Below are 17523 nucleotides of genomic sequence, written 5' to 3'. Positions count from 1 at the left end.
CTGCACTGCCTGTTGACTGCATGCAATGGTAAATGAATTTCACTGTCTGTTGACTTAATCTGTGGTTAGGCCTAAATTAATCTGTTTCTCCGGGGTTTCCGCGGGTCATTAAAAAGCATGAAAAGTAATTAAATAGATTTTGTGAAAATTCAGGCATGAAATGGCATGAAAAAGCATGAACTTCGATGTTCAGAGGCATTACAAATTATTAGGGCTGTAACGATATGAGATTCGAAACCGAAATCATGACAGCAGGGGCGTCGCTAGGTAGGCTATTTAAAACATTCGGGGCTAGAGCCCAGAAGTTAGAGACCTTTTTGTCCGGGGGTTCGGGGGTTTCTCCCCTGAGAGATTTTGAAAATCGGGCTGATGAACATGCAATTTGAACCTACTTTGAGAATGAAAAGGAAGGCCAATTGTAATGACTCACGTCACGGCATTCTGAATATTTTCATGTTTAAAGACCGTGTAAGGAGAACGTCTCTTCTGCCAAAGTGCACCACATACAACACCCAAAATATGACATTAAAATAGCCTGTAGAATAAACATCGTCATGCACCTCTGTCAAGTGCACAGGTGTGAGCGTTCGTCTCGGGATAAACATTTGGACGTCATCCCCTTCAATTAATGGGCTATGGGTGCCTTGAAAGCAATGCATTTGTGTAGGCTATCACGAACTTTTTCCCAAAAGAAAAAGTTCCATTCTGTCAAAATCAAGCCCAACATGCATTGCTTGGAAGCCCCCTCAAACGAGGTCAGATTTAACATATTTACTGCGCATGTGATTCAATAGTAAATCACGATATATGGAAACTGAGCTGATCGAAATGTCCTCCTGGGTTGCGGGAGATGATGACACACTGTGAGTTTCCACTTCTTGTCCCTGCTCTGCCCTTTTTTTTTCTCTAAAGAAACTTCTAATATCCATTTGTCTTTCTGTACGCTTATTTCGCTAAGGCTAGTTAGTAGAAGCACGAAACAGCAATGCGTAATAGCCTAGAGGAGAACTGAAATTGTAACATTTTGCAACAAATGATTCTAAACCTGCCCAGATAACGTCAGATTTTCTTGCGCTGCTGTTAATGCACACAATGGACACAAACACAAAAGTCTCTTCTACGGGGCTATTTATTTCATTCACGATTAGAGTTTTTGTTGTTGTTGTTGTTGACGGCCCATAGATCCGGGGCTATCCCCAGAGGATCCTAGCGCCACCACTTCTCAATGAGACGTGGTCTGGGAACCAAACGTTCATTTTCTCATATTTGAAAAAAATGCTCAGATCCGTTTATTGGGTGCCACGGATGTCTATCAAATGCGTCTGTGCATAGCTCATCATCGTCTTGATTTCCCTCCTGTTCTGTGATTGGTTCCCTGGTCTTCTGTTCTGTGATTGGTTCCCTGAAAATTTGTTCCATGGTCTCCAGGCTGCCTTAGCAGCGTGAATCAAATCGCGCGCAAGGCAGCATGGGAACACCCAGGCTAAGAGGATCTGGGGCTATAGCCCCGAATGCCCAGGTCTAACGACGCCACTGCACGACAGTCATATCCATGATAGGCTGCCGCTAACCTGACTCTCACCAGATGAATTTCGTTCCGCCTAGCTCCACTCATCCATCTGGGATCAATCCATTGAAGTGTTGCTTCAGAAGGCTGGGCCTAATCAAAAAATGCTTGCATATGATTGGATAAGCCACTTGTCCGTCATCTATTGACGTGCTACTTCAACCACTCACATCGAAGCCAACCCGTGACGCTGATAACAGTCTCACAGGCGCTTCTACGCTATGTCACATCTATGAAACTCCCGCCCTGCGTCCTGATTGGCTCTACCATAAAATCTGGTGCAGAAATCACTCTCAACGGAAGAGGTCCCAGATGGATGTGAGTGAAGCTAGGCGGAGCTAAGCCACTGTCGTGGTGTTAAAAGACAGAACCCTGACACACCCTTTCTAATAACGCAGTGCTTTGCAGCTTGCGCGGCTGTATAGGAAACACACATCTTCCGCTTTACTTACCGGTAGCCTACGTTGTTCAAAAATAAATAAATAAATTAATTAATTAATAATAATTTCATACCTCTCGTTGCTTTCATTGTAGACTATGTGTTCAACTTTACCAAACATAGAAGTAAACCCCCTCTCCTTGAAACTTAAACACACATGGGGAAACTGAACAGTCCAATCAGTAGCCTATGATAGGCTAAGCTAGCCAGCTATGCTATTTTGTTTACAATATTTCCAGGCTTCAACCAGACAGCTGAATGAATTAAAGAGGTAGAGTTGTAATAAAAAGTAGTAGCCTAGGCTATAGGCTAATCTGCATAAAGTGTGCTGTCTTAAATATCAGATATTCAGTAAAAAGGATATAAAATACAGATATAATAGCCTAGCCTACCCCCGAGGTCGAGGTTTGTATCGAACCTTGGGTCAAAAATCGTGATGACTAACCGAATCGTGAGGTTGGTGTATCATTACAGCCCTAAAAATTATGTAAACTTGAGGGAATAAAAACATTGTTTTTCACAATTTATTTTGATTATATAAACATCTAAATCTAATTTTGATCGGAAGTAGCGTAATGGTTGACAGGCAGAACCTTTTAATTGGCTGTTTTTTTTTTATTTTTTTTTTACGGCTGGTGCACAAAGTCGCGACACCGGATGCAATGCAACACGCTGTGAGTTTATCTGCAGTTGGGTGTGAAATTAGTTTAAAGTGGCATGAAAAACGGCATGAAAAAGCATGGAATGAGATTTGCTGATACCTGCAGAAACCCTGTTCTCAATCCCGTGCACCTTTTCAATTTTTCCCTGTTGTGCCCACCTGACTCACCTCCACCTGACTACCCACCCTTAACTGTTTTTATTTTGTTTTCTTGCAGCATATACTTGTGAAGTTATCCCTGGTAGCCTAGTGCAGATTGACGTAGGTAATGGACAGGTGGTGGGAGTGAACAAAGATGACAATATCTACACACTGTATGGATCGACATGGACACAAATCAATGGCAAACTGAAACACGTCACCGTGGGCCAAGCAGGAACCTGGGGAGTCAACAGTGCCGACAACATCTTCAAACTGGCTGCAGGTAGCTGGGTTCAAGTACCTGGTAAGATAAACTTCACCACTGATAATAAAAAAAAAAAAAAAATAATATATATATATATATATATATATATATATATATATATATATATATATATATATATATATATATATATATATATATATATATATATATATGGTTTTGTTTCACTAATTCACCGATTGGGTTAAATGCAGAGACCGAATTTCCCTCACGGGATCAAAAAAGTATATATACTTATACTTATATATGTACAGCAACACGGTCACGGTCTTGTTGTAATTAGAATGTTGCTGTACATATATAAGTATAAGTATATATACTTTTTTGATCCCGTGAGGGAAATTCGGTCTCTGCATTTAACCCAATCGGTGAATTAGTGAAACACAAACAGCACACAGTGAGGTGAAGCACACACTAATCCCGGCGCAGTGAGCTGCCTGCTACAATGGCGGCGCTCGGGGAGCAGTGAGGGGTTAGGTGCCTTGCTCAAGGTGCCTTGCTCGAACCGGCAACCCTCCGGTTACAAGTCCAGAGTGCTAACCAGTGGGCCACGGCTGCCCCTAATATTGTCGCTGTATGTCCAAATTAATTTGTTTTCAGGAAATTGAAAAAAACCTTGTCATTTCTAAATGATTCAACATTGTGTTGTCAAAGTTCGCATGATGACTTAACATATCATATACTTACAAGTTTTATTATTTTAACAAAAAATTTCCAAAATTCCATTTAAATGGATTTACGAGGATTTTGACGTTTTGATGGGGGGGGGGGGGGGGGTAGTGTATATGTGTGTTTGGGGGGAGGGTGTACTCGTGTGTGTGTGTGTGTGTGGGGGGGGGGGGGTAATGGAGCTAATGGTGGTGTGTTGGTGTGTGTGTGTGTGTGTGGGGGGGGGGGTGTGTGGGGAAGGGTGGTGTACCTGTGTGTGGGGAGGGGATATGTTGTTGGTGTGGAGGAAGGGAGGAGGTGTGTGGGTATGGTGTGCGTGTTTGGGAGGTATGGTGTGTGAGTGGGTGTGTGTGTGTGTGGGGGGGGGGGGGGTGTAATGGTGTGTGTGAGGGGGGTTTCGGTGTAATGGTGTGAGGGGGGTGTACCTGTATATGTGGGTGGGGGACAAGTGGCAAGAGAGAGAGAAACAAATATATAAATATTAAATAAATAAATAGATAATAAATACAAAATAAAATAAATAATGGAGTGGAATGGAAATTTCTACGTGAACCCAAACTTTTGACTGGTAGTGTACAATAGCATTGTTTGATTCAAATCATTGGGATTCAAATCCCATACACCTGTGTTTTGTTATTATGGACCAGGGCTCTTGAAGCAGATTGATGCTGGTGGAGACCAGTTTGTTGCAGGATGCAATTATGATGATGTCCCCTTCTGTCTTACTGTCGGCTACATTGGAGAAAACAATCCTGTAAGCTGGGCCAGCCTTCCTGGCAAATTAAAGTACTACAGCTGTGGCCCCTATAGCTGCTGGGGTATTAACAGTCAGGATCACATCTTTATGAGAAAGGTAAGGCTGATCATTTTGGGGAATGATCACTAAGCAAAATAAAAAAAATGAATTGATTTTTCTCAACCGCCTTCATTGGATACTATAGGGGGTGGATTCCCTTCATTGTCAGGGAGTCGGTGACTGGCAGACTATTGCAGGATCCTTGTCTATGATAGAGGTGGGAGGTGATGGCTCTGTCTATGGAGTGAATTCTGCAGGAAACGTGTTCCGCAGGTTTGTCTTTACGAGTTTGTCTGTATGGAGGGTCCTTTTTTAAGGCCACAAAGTATTTTTTTTTATAATTCCACAATTATGTTAAATTATTTCCCCTCAACTCTAAAATATTTCATCATCTGGTGAAATCCATTGCAGGGATTCCACATCTCCCTGTAAACCTGAGGGTGACGGGTGGACCCAAATTAATATCCACAACGGTCAAGTGAAGCATGTGTCCTACGATATGGGTCATCTCTGGATCATCCTGAAGGATGACACCATCTACAACTGCAAAGTCTGAGCACTGCTCTTCGACAGAGGCAGCCCTGCAGCTTCATTACTATATTCATTACTGCAGTGCTTAAAATGTTTCATTGCTGCTTTTCATCTGCTTACAATTTAAACAGTAATACTCATGCTGTGCTTCTGTCAAATTATCCAGTTGATTTTTAAAAACACATCTATTGTCTAGATTGAAAACACAGTGTGCACAGTCTAGAATTTCCTGAAGTGGTGCTTCCTTTGGGTGGTTGTATGTTACGTTGTCTTTTCCAGCACTCTTTAAAAATAATCATAACAATGAATACTATCTGTCCTCTTGTGATTTTGGTGATCAATAAAGCATATCATACTAAAAATGACATTTCACTTCGAGCCATACCTCATAATGCATTATTGGAACATGGGAATACACAGTTGGCTCATATAGTGTAGGAGCCATATTAATATTTCAGTTTCAGTTACTGTATATATAATTAGTTATTCATTTTATTTCTTTTCAATAACATTTTGATTGAGAACAGTTTAATGCTTTTTGAGTATGTAAGGCCTCTATAGGTCATGGGGGCAAAATGATAATGGTGTGTCAAGCCATGGCCAGAGAAAGGTTCCGGTGCTTGCGCATAGGCTGCTATCATTGACCGTGAACAGCGTGGGCCAGACTGAACGAACTCAACTCAAGCAAACAATAGAGCCAACAGTGTACAATGTTTTAAGTTCTTTTTCATTTGTAAAGCAAATCAATTTCATCAGTTTATTCTACGTTTCCCAGACAAAAAAACAGTCACGGAACATTCAACAATTGTCAATGGGACAAACAGACAAACATCTCAGTTTTGCCACTATACAGTAATGTGAATATCAAATCGTGCATTCGCATTCAGTGTGCTACCATCGGCTTAACGTGAGTTCTAAGCGTCTTTGTATGCTTATATCTGATTTCACTCGACTGTGAATGCATGTATATATGTTGTAAGACATGTAAAATAAATGAATGACACTGGCACTACGCACAAATTAATGTAGCCTAAACTTACACTGCACTTTCCTAATAACTTAAAGTTCTCTCGCGTCACTGACAGTAGCTAGAATGCATAAAAAAACACCGGGAAAAACAGTGTTCAGTCCACCAAGTCATAAGCTATCGGCGCTGCGCAGCATCAGTTGTGATATTTATCTTAACGGACTGTAATCGTAGGTAATGTCATGTATGAAAACTAGTATTGTTAGGCAATACTATAAGTGCAAGTCCAGGGCAGCGGAGGTGTGGCGATGACATCATCGATACGCAAGGAGGATGTGCGGTTTTCGCTGTCTAAACGAACTCAAACGGGCTACGGTTTCAGATTTCTCCACTCTGGGACCAGGTTTCAGAAAAGTACGGTTTCGGGCAGTGCGTTGACAGGATTCGTTTGGACGCTCGGCCAAGACGAAGCAAAACCTCTGCGTTTAACCTAAAAAGCGTCTCCGTGTGGACAGGCCCTAAGAAAGACAGCACTGCTACAGTAAAGTGTTCCCCTTTGTTATAATAGTTTGGTTTCGTGATGTAGCTAAGCGGCTTATGGCCAAATATGTGACTCAGCTAATGTTATAGGCTATAGCCTACAATTTTCCCTCTTAAAGACAAGCTGGTGTAGCCTATTAGCCTACTATTAAAATGCATCGACAGTAGGCTACGTGTAGGCTGTCCCATGATTTCATGCACATAAGTGAAAAGTGCCTCGCACCTGTCAAGTTTGCACAGGGCCTCGCACCCCCTTGACAGATGTCATTCTCATTGGTTTAAATGATGTTATGCCCCAAACACACCCATGACTGATTAAAAAACCTAGGAACACCTTGTTGCGCCATGCGCTCGACGTTTGATAACAAAAACCCTCCCACTGGACATCCTACTAAATTTGAATTTAAGCGTTTGACGAGTGACGATGCGCTTTTGATTGTCATGATGGGGCCCACAAACTTAAATGTAAACTCAACAAGTTAGATTGTCAATCAGATAAAACAATTCATCAAATATAAAGAAAATAACAAAAAAAAGGAGAGAGTGAGAGAGAGAAAAGAAAGGCCAAAGAGAGCAAGGCCTCCTCCAGAAGAGTCAGGCTGGGCAGAGCCTAGTCAAAGACAAGAGGCAGAATAGAAGAAAAGTTGGAATAATCTGTGTCCTTATATCTAAAACAACAAATTAACATATAGATGGCATGCATCTGGAATCACCAGGGAATCTCTGTTATCTGAAAAATAACCCATACAGAAACTTCATATGCATTAACTTTTCTGTTCTGCAACTGACAATACTGTATTTCTCGCATGGAGACTTTTAAAATGATATCAGGCACGAGCAAATTATAATTTCTCCTTTGACAAATAGAGTTAGACTTCAGGTATTTTCCTGTGGTCCAGGAGAGGCTTGGGACTGAGTTAGGCCCTCAACAGGGTGACGAGAACCGAGACCAAATGGCAGCTGAAACCAAAGACTTTCTAGTTCACTGTATGTATAAACAGGGTTGCTGTTGATTACAAAAGCTTTTGTCAACATGTGACCTTTCCACTATATCCAAATTGCTAACCTTACATTGGCAAGAAACATTTTAGGTGGGTTTGTGTATAGGCACTGGACACACACTGATTTTCAAAGCTAACGGTTTTCCATGGAAAATGTTGGTGATATATGTAAGGGATAATGCCCGACGAGGTGTCCATTATCTGAAATAAATGGACGACGCGGAGGCGTGAACCGTCCGACGCGAAGCGGAGGATTTATTTCTGATAATGGACGCATCGAAGGGCATTATCCCGTTTATACCATGTGTAACCGGCAGAACCACTGCTGTATTAAGATTGTCCTCCTGCTGTTACCGTAGCTCCTTTCCCCTTTGTCACGCCTTCCAGTTAGCTTCTAAGTGGCTAGGTCAAAGATTGTTAAGGCGGAGCAAGATGTTTCATCAGGAGCCACTTCCGGGAACCCGGATCGCACGAGGGGGGGGTCAAAATCCCCCTTTATGCAGAGCAGAGGCAGCGACTGCTCCATTGAAGTCTATGGGCATAGCTCAGAATTTCACCACATATGCTAAGGTCTTGGTTCTATAGAGTTAGGAATGTGAATTTCGGGCACGTTTTCATGATCCTCAAACCCTTCTGAACATTTCAGGTACATTTTTAGCATTTTTGAGCATTCCAGTCTGGAGAAAATCAACCTTATATCAGGTGTGCGCCGGTTATTTATGCAGCTGCTGTTGGCCGGTTGCAATGTACGCTCGTCAATACGTCATCGACACGCCTCTTTATGCAGACAGGATTCGATCCCCATTTCGCGCCCATAGACATGAACTACGACGAAGTATCTTGCTCCGCCTTAACAATCTTTGGCTAGGTTTCCTTAGCGGCAACACCACTTCCTATAAAATAACAGGCTCACCGGTAGGCCAACTAAGATCCCTGGTTTCTGTAAACTCTGCCGATTCGGCTATCCTCGGTTCTCTGGGTGTTCGTCTGTGAAAGGTGTCCTACTGTTGCTAGACGCTTCCGAGTAGTTGGTGGGTAGCCCTACTACTGAAGGTCTCGGGTGAAGGACGTTTCAACGAAGCCCTGCACTGTTTACTAAGGAACCTAGCCAACAAAGCAGTGTTCTCACGCCGGCTTGTGGTGAGAGTGCCAGGGGTCCCCTTGCCATGTTGTGTTTGCTTTTAGGATGCACTGAGAACCAGTTGCCACTGCTGTTTTGCCTACTGTAAAATTAATGTAAAGTAGCTTTTGCCCGTTTTGTTTGTTTTCTTTTCTGTTTAGTTGGTTTCATTTGGTATTATTTGACTTGGCTGTTACCTTTTAGCCTCCTCTCCTTCACGGCATTAGGGCATGTGTGGTACTGGCTGCCCCAGTAGTTTGCTACCAGTAAAATCCTTCCTTTTCAGCTTTGCTCTACTGTTTTCCCAGTCACTGAGTGCTAACCATCCCCTCCCCCTTCTCTCTTCTCCAGAGTAATAGTGAAGCTGCTCACGGGGCAGGTCGCCGGATCTGAGTCCTCCTCTTCGCGCACTGCTCACAGTATTTTGTAGTGGTAACGTGCACCTCACCATTTGCTGTGATCACATTGTTGCAGTAGTTGTGCCTATGCGTGTGTGTGTGTGTGTATGTGTGTCTGTGTGAATAGGCACCAGAGTCAAGAGCACGAGTGTTGTGTCGGCCTCACACTTCTCCCAGGACAGGTAACCGCTCCCCATCAGCTGACTAGCTATCTCTGCCCTGCTACTGTCCCAAAGAGTAAATATCCCTGGTGGCAGCCATTACCACTTCCCCTTGCCGTTCACCATAGTGAGTCCGCGCTCTAGTGCTTAACCGCATAAATGGCCTTTTAAGTGAATTCCATATTAATAAATTTTGTTTATTTTTGTACTGGAATCACGTCTCTGTCTTTACTTATCTTATCTGTGTGTCTCATCAAATACACTTGGGTTTATAACATATCTTGGCGTGAAAGGCCCCAAGTGGCGTAGTCGTGCACTTATATGTACCCTATAGGTACAGTCGGTCACACATGGCCACTTAAGAGATAAATAAATATGAAATCAATTATTAATACTAAATGAATTTTAGAGCTAAAATCGTTAGTTTTTTCAGCTGTTTATCGCATCGCTGTGGAATGTTGATAAGTCACAGCTGAGCGGATCTAACACAGGCGTTGTCAAGCAACGTCATAATAATTTTATAGGTGTAGTATATCACTTTTTAAACCACCACTGGAATAATCCTCTAGGTCTACACAATGTGCCACTGCTTGACAATAACACTGGCCACACTTGCCACCACAGTAGGCTACTTGCCACACAGCTGCCTACAATCCCTGCACCTCCACCGCCAATGATGCTGATAGGGCCAAGACTGCTACATACTTGACACATTACAGTTTCTGGGGATTCCTTTCCACCATATCCACACGGGAAAATGTAAGCTTGTGACAGATTTGTAAAAATGTATTTGCAATTGTATACAACTGTACATTCAAATTAGAACAAGGGACAGTGTCACTGAAACCTGAGCTACAAACCAGTTCTGTTGCTTTTCATGCTTTTCAGATAGAACAACCAAACTTCACATGTTGTCACTTTTTATTTAAATTAAACTTTAGAATAGGGAACATATTCTGCATTACAAAGACCTAATTATGAGTTATTTGTACACTATTAGCACTTGTGGTTTAGTGTCTAGTTCCATTTGAAAAGAGCATCTTTGATACGTATTATTAGGAGTGAATAACTGTTCTTGTGGTACTACCACCTTACAAGCCCCATACTGAGCCATGCATATTTAGGTCATAATTCATATGCAACAACGTATTTAATAACTATTAATAAGGGGTAATTAGGAGCAGGGGAAATTCTTAATTAAGGGTCTAGTAAGGGTAGAATAAGGTCTTGAAGAATAAGGTATTAATTAGTGACTTAATTTAACATAAATAAAAAGGATGACTGCAAATCCACTAGTTCCATCTGAAACATTCTTTCATCAACACAACATACCTTTTGTGTTTTTACATACAATTATGCATCAGGTGCAAGACAGAAAGGGTCACGAGCAAACAGCAGTATCTCATTGGGGATGCTGAAATTTTGAAATCTTTGTGTAAAGTTCACAGTGAGTCATAGCCGTGGGAAGTGGGGGTGCTGCACCCCCTGCAGGAAAGCACGCGTATTTATGTCATACCACTCAAAAAAGAAGCAGCTCTCCGTCTCCTTGTCTATTATACACTAAAAAAAATTACATTAAGCCTGGGAGATCTAAACAAAAACAAAACAAATTAACAAAACAAATCTGAGGGAAATATCCTATGACGCTAAGCTTTATGGTAGCCTACGACAAATACGTCATATTAAGTAGCCAAATATTACAGTTATGCTAGGTAGCCTATGTATGTCAGTGAGATATGGCACAGAAAAGAATTTCCGATTTTTTTCAAAAGTAGGCCTACTGAACAAAACCCAACACAGATCACCACACCTCCGCTGTCTGTGTCAAGTCCGGATGAGTATTTTGGTAATGTTGTTGTTGATGATGTTGAAGGTGAGAGACAGAGACCTCAAGAGCCTACCTTAGTTCCACCGATCGCTGCTGCTAGCAGGCTACCTGGCACTGTAACAGTGCCTTTTCAGCTCGTCAGCTCCAAGTTCCCTGGTCGCCGTTTTGGGACAGAAACATTTTGTAGATCATTCACGCCGGACTGGTTCAACAGGTGGAAATGGCTTCATTATGACACTGAGACCGATCAAGTTTTTTGTTTTCCGTGTTTGAATGCTAGAGAGAAAAGGTTAATACCAGAGGACACTTTCAGGGCAGACAACCCATTCCTAAATGGGTTTGGAAATTGGCGTAAAGCCCCCGCCAAATCAAAACGAAAAATCAAAACTACACAACGAATCGATTCAGAGGATCGCTGCCTTGGAGAACGTGGCCAATTAATGCCCTACTGTCCGATGCGATTTCCAGCAGACAGGCAACTGCACGACATGTTCTGGAGCTGCTGTTCAGGACCATTCGGTTCTTTGGCAGTAAGGGGGTTCCCTTCAGAGGTGACACTACTAGGGATGGGAACCTCTACGAAATGATGTTGGAACACACATATGACCAACCGAAAGAGCAAGAATGGATAAAGGGAAGGGATAACTGGATGTCCAACACCATACAAAATGAGATCATTCAGCAGTTTGCCCATGCTGTACAGAGGGACATAGTCTCGCATTCATCCGAGTCCACCTTCTATGGATTAATGGCTGACGGCACTACCGATGTGAGCACAACAGAGCAGTTTTCATGCAGTATACAGTTTGTTGACAATAGCCTTCAATCGCACTGTGTGTTTTTTGGGTTTTATAACGCCCACGACACCACCGGGCAAACTCTTTTTTCCTGCATTGTGGATGTGTTTTTAAGGCTGAACATTACGATGGAGCGCCTTGTCGCATACTGTTTTGATGGCGCCAGTAATATGTCGGGGTGCTTCTCTGGAGTCCAGGCCCGACTGAAAGAGCTGTGCCCTCAGTCCATGTATGTGCATTGTAGCAATCATGCACTTGACCTGGTTCTCCAGGAAGTTGCTGGAGAAGTAAGCCTTGTTGCGGATACTTTGAACTTTGTGCGCAACGTTGCAACAGTTATCAGAGTCGGCAAAATGCAAAACGCTGTTCGAGTCGCTTTTCGCTGGTGATGAGGTTACTGTGAATATCTTAGGCCTGTGCCCGACTAGGTGGTGTGTTCGTGCCATAGCTATAAGCCGCATATTGACCTCGTACAGCGCTCTTTTGGCCACACTGACTGCGCTAAAAGATGACAAGGGGACGAGGGGAGACACCAGGTCAAAGATTGTGGGGCTGTGTAAGCAGGCCCGAAACGGCAGGACACTGTGTGGGCTGCTCAGCTGCCAAGCACTGTTCGAACCCTGCGAGGCAGTGGCTAGAAGGTTGCAGAGCTCAAACATAACGGCACTCAGTTCACTTGAATGCGCAAATGTGCTCAAACAGCGGATAGCGGCACTTCGACGTGACGAAAATGTGGAGAAGATGCTTGAAAAAGTGAACGTATATGCTGCGACAAATGACCTGAGGATGCTTAACACCACTGCGAGAGAGAGCAGAACCCCTGCCCGCCTTCACCAAACCACGGAGCCAGAGGCACTTGCACCCAGCGCATCCATTCTGACTTGGAGACGTGAGTTCTATCAGGCTGTCGATTTAGTGTCATCAGAACGGGAAAGACGGTTTAACCAAGACACCATGATGCTAGCAGCGAATCGAGAGAGGGCGGTCATAGTGGCAGCATGTGGATCCCTGGTTGACTTGGACACCCTTCAGCTTCCCAAGGAGCTGGACACAGGCCGCCTCGATCTCCAGCTTAAAATGATGCACAGTGTTACCGGGGAGTCTCGGTGCACCACGGTGAAAGGTGTGACATCGATATTGAGTAAGCTCCATCCACAAACGAGAGCTCTCTTCAGCGAGGTGGATAAACTTATTCATCTGTGTCTTTGCATGCCTGTTTCAGTGGCCTCCTCAGAGCGTTCTTTCTCCAATCTGAGAAGTTTGAAAACATGGTTGAGGTCCACAATGACACAGAAACGACTCACACACTTGTCCCTCATGAATGTGCACTCGGATATCCTGAATGCTTTAGACATCAAAGCCCTCATGAAGGACTTTATATCCACTACCCCTGAACGTCAAGCAGTGTTTGGTGTTATTCATTAAAGAACAAATTGTCGTCTCATGGTAAGGGATGGATTTATTATCAGCTGCCGCCGAGCAGTGTAAGCCTAATGATGAGGCCTGAATAGTTTAATTATTTCTCTTTTATGCTGATGGTTTATATGCTCTGCACTGTGTTTTTTGAAATTGTAGGCTACACTGTGCGTTTATGATGTTTTATAGCATTTGTTGTATATCTGTGTTATGTGGATCAGTTTAATGTAGCCTATGAATATTGCGTTGTGTAGGCCTATGTTTTGAGTCAATGTGTTCTGTCTAATATGCTGTGCGATAGGGTTGTCTTTAGCCTGTTTTGACGCCCATGTCAAATGTGCATGTAACATTTGTTACCTTACTATAGTGTAGCGTCCGATAGCAGATGGTTACTTTGTTTGCATTAGTAGCCTATCAATCTGCATTTTGCGACATTTTGTCGCATTTTTTTGTAGTGTAGCCATCATTTTCCTGACAGTGATATATGCCTGTGCTGTGTGCCATGCAATGCCAGTATGCTGTCCATTAACCAACTACAGCATCCCCAACCAAAACTCACTTCCCACGGCCCTGCAGTCAGTTTTGCCATGAAGTCTGTCATGACGTATGTGATGTGCGCTCCTGGTGTTGTGGCCATGAAATCACGGAGTTGTGGAAATTGCATACATTTTGAGTCCTCCAAGTCTGTTGTGAAGATCGTTAGCTTGGTCTTGAAGGCACACAGTCTCTCGACCAACCCCGCAATAGACTGTTCACGGCCCTGTAGTTGGCGATTCAAAGTATTCAGGTGTCCAAAAATGTCACATAAAAAGTGGACCTCTGCCAAAAACTTCTCCTGGCGAAGTTCGCAGAACTGGTTCAGTGCTTTTCCTTTGCTGAGCCATCCGACGTCGTTGTGGAGGAGCAGATCCGAGTGTTCAGCATCAGTATCAACAAGAAGCAGGCAAAAGAGGCGATGTTGTAAGCTCGATGTTGAGCGTATGAAATTAATGATGCTCATGGCTGTATCCATGGTGTTTTTAAGATCGCCACTGAGTTGGGCACATAACACAGACTGATGAATTAAACAGTGTAAAAACTGCATCTGTGGGGCAATGGCTGATAGCCTACCTATGACTCCATGCACTCTCCCGATCGTAGCTGGTGCGCCATCGGTTACTAACAAGCAAACTTTTCCGAACTCCAACTCACATTCATGAAACAACGATACAATCTTTTGAAATATAATTTCTCCAGTTGTGCGGCCCTCCAATGGAAGTAGCCCCAGGAGTTCTTCGCGGAAACGAGTGCCATCAAAAAAATCGCACATAAATGCAGAGTTGTGCTACATCCGTGTTATCAGTCGATCAGTCAACAGCGATAGACATACAGTCCGCTTTTTTAAGATTTCCCAAAAGCTTTTTGGAGACGTCATCAGCAAGCAACTCCACTCTACGTAGAGTCGACGTGTCTGATAGAGGGACTTTCTTGACTGCTGAAAATACACTTTCTTTAATTTTTTCATCAGTTATCACCTCATCAATGACAGCTAGCATACAGTCCCTCACCGTCTCTGACTCAGTGAAGGGTCGTTTTTTACGGCTTAGGATCCAGGCCACTTGCAGTGATGCTGCCATCGTCCTTTTCTGGGCTGTACAAAAGCGTCCAAGAGCCGCTTGACTGTTTTTAAGTGATTCTACCAGTGATTCTACCCGTTTCCTCCGTTCCTCCGAGCCCTCTGGAAAGTTTGTAGAAAAGGAGCCGTGATTTGAAGAGAAGTGTCTCTTGACAGTATACTCTTTCATCACAGCGATAGATTCTTTGCCCAATAAGCACGTAGGTCTGGTACTTGTTGCAGAAGGTAGAATAAATAAATATTTTTCTGTCCATTCTGCCTTAAACTGCCGAGTCTCATCGTCAATACGACGTTTGGTACCTTTTAGACAAAGACATCTTCAGCAGCGAGTGAGATTAGCCTACTTCACGCGCTCTGCTTTAGAATCTTTTATTATGATTTGAAAATGCTACTCGCCAATCAAGGCTGCAGATTTTTGTTTATCATTCCATCCTCATGGCAACACGACCTGCCTGTTGCCGAGCAGGCCGCAAGACATTTTAAGTTGAATAAATATATTGAATAAATCATCTAGGAATTGACATGAGTTCATAGTATGTCATTCGTGACCTCATACATGAACAGCACATCAACTAAAGCATTAAGCACATCATTATGAATTTTGATTTAATAAGCATGATCGTGATTTTTTATTTTTCTCCCAAAAATGTGGTCATGATTGCTCAAATTCTGATTTGAACACAACTTGTGCAGTTCTCTAAACACATGTCATTATTCACAACTTTAGCTGAGGGGCCACAGAAATTCTGAACTCATGAGCAACTGACCATAAATTAATTTAATCATGACGATCAGGCTTAAGAAATCATAAATCATAATGATGTACCCTCTGTACCTAATGCTTAGGTTGATGTGTTGTTCATGAATGCATGTTGTTCACACACACCAATCTAATCTACTGATAGAGTATGATTAGTCATCAGTAAATTTAGTTTTAGTTCCTCATCAACAGTTTCAGTTCTGTTTTACATTTGTAGCAGAAGCTACAGTAAGAAATGTTCCTGAATGTCTTCAGAAGTAACAGTGAGATTGTGCAACTTTGGACACTTTTCAGTTAAACACATGACTGCATTGAGGACACCGAAGATATGTGCTCGGAATTTTTTTTTCTTAAGGTTTTGTTTTATTTATTAGGTGAAAATAGAGCTGGCGAGACAAATATCACTGCAGCATCACATGTAACATAGTTACACAGCTACAATCTGACTTCTCAAAATGAGAGCGAGTAATGTTAGTTGGAAATCGCTGTATTAGAAAAAAAAAAATACTCAGGTGAATAGACACCACATTAGGCAGAAATTAACATAACAATTGCCAGACAACGTTGTTTATGTTGGACTTTGAGTTTTTGGGTATTGAAAATTAAAAATGTTTTAATACAAAGAACACCTAAACTAATTATCGAACGCACCATAGAGTCTCACAGCTCACTTAAACTTCAATACCCAAAAACCCAAAGTCCAACATAAACCAACTAAGTTGCCTGGCATTTGTCATGTTAACTATTGCCTAATGTGATGTCTATTCACTTGAATAAAAATGAGTGACAGGCTAAAACAGACAATGTGGGTCTATAGGTAGCCTATTAGACTAGGCCTATAGGGCCCCGTTATCAGAGATGGATTACTGAATCTAAAGTCTCAATCGGTACATTTCTTTCCACTAAACTCACCAAAAGTCATAATTTAAGATTTCCCCGTATCCCTCTAGCTGAGTTACATGCTTTCTGAGGGGGCCCTTTTCACCTTTGTGCACAGGGGTCCACTGGCTAATAATCCGTCCTTGTCCGATATTTACATTTTTGTCATACAGCAACACACACACACACACACACACACACACACACACACACACACACACACACACACACACACACACACACACATACACACGTAAATGTATTGTTGTTAAGCCAATTTTTTACCTTGGCATTTGAAAAATCCTGAAGCCCTGGGGCCTATAATTGCACAAAACTAGGATAAGGGATTAAGCCGGAATATCTTGATTATCCTGGCTCAATTTATCCATGATCCAGTTGCACAAAAGCGGGATAGGGGGCAGCAGGATATGTTATGGTATAAGTTACCATGGCGATTTATTCTGTGGAGCTAGCCTGCTCCAGACCAGGCTAAGTTCCAGGATCTATTTAATCTCATCCCTTATCTCAGTCAGCAGTCACCACAAACGGAAACCAATAGTTATTCCATTGCCCACTACACATTGTTATCACATATACCTAGACCCACTGTCATTATTTAAATGTTTGTGATCATTAATTAACGTTTACATAATCGCCATTCCCGACCTGTCATGCGACAATGTGACGTCACGGAAGTCTAACCATTTTGCGCGTGGTGGTCGCGGAACTAGTTGCAATATTCTCCTAAACAGAGGTGTTGCTGTTTGTTGCTGTTGTGAAAAGCTATCGCTACCTACTTCACACCGTAGAAGAAGCAATGAAGCCACTCTAGTTGCCATGGCGAATCTGTGATCGGTGGCGGGGTCTATTTGAGGGAGCCGTGAGCGCGCACTTATCCAGGATAGCTTTCACCTGGCTTGATGAATCCGTGTCTGCTCATCCTGGCTTACTCGT

General features: G+C 42.7%; 1 protein-coding gene across 1 annotated transcript in view; it reads left to right on the top strand.

Moving 5' to 3' along the window:
* Window positions 1-5452, top strand: part of LOC121700646 (fish-egg lectin-like) — a 5569-nt gene extending 117 nt beyond the window's left edge. Inside the window, exons 1-5 of the mRNA XM_042083764.1 lie at window positions 1-28; window positions 2885-3112; window positions 4408-4613; window positions 4702-4829; window positions 4968-5452. The exon at window positions 1-28 is cut by the window's left edge and continues 117 nt beyond it. Coding sequence (XP_041939698.1) covers window positions 1-28; window positions 2885-3112; window positions 4408-4613; window positions 4702-4829; window positions 4968-5112 — 735 coding nt within the window. The 3' untranslated portion in view covers window positions 5113-5452. The remainder of the gene's footprint in view (window positions 29-2884; window positions 3113-4407; window positions 4614-4701; window positions 4830-4967) is intronic.
* The last annotated feature ends 12071 nt before the right edge of the window (window positions 5453-17523 follow it).

This window comes from Alosa sapidissima, chromosome 24, assembly GCF_018492685.1.
Source record: "Alosa sapidissima isolate fAloSap1 chromosome 24, fAloSap1.pri, whole genome shotgun sequence".
Lineage (NCBI taxonomy): Eukaryota > Metazoa > Chordata > Actinopteri > Clupeiformes > Clupeidae > Alosa > Alosa sapidissima.
This window is presented reverse-complemented; position numbering and strand designations above follow the sequence as displayed.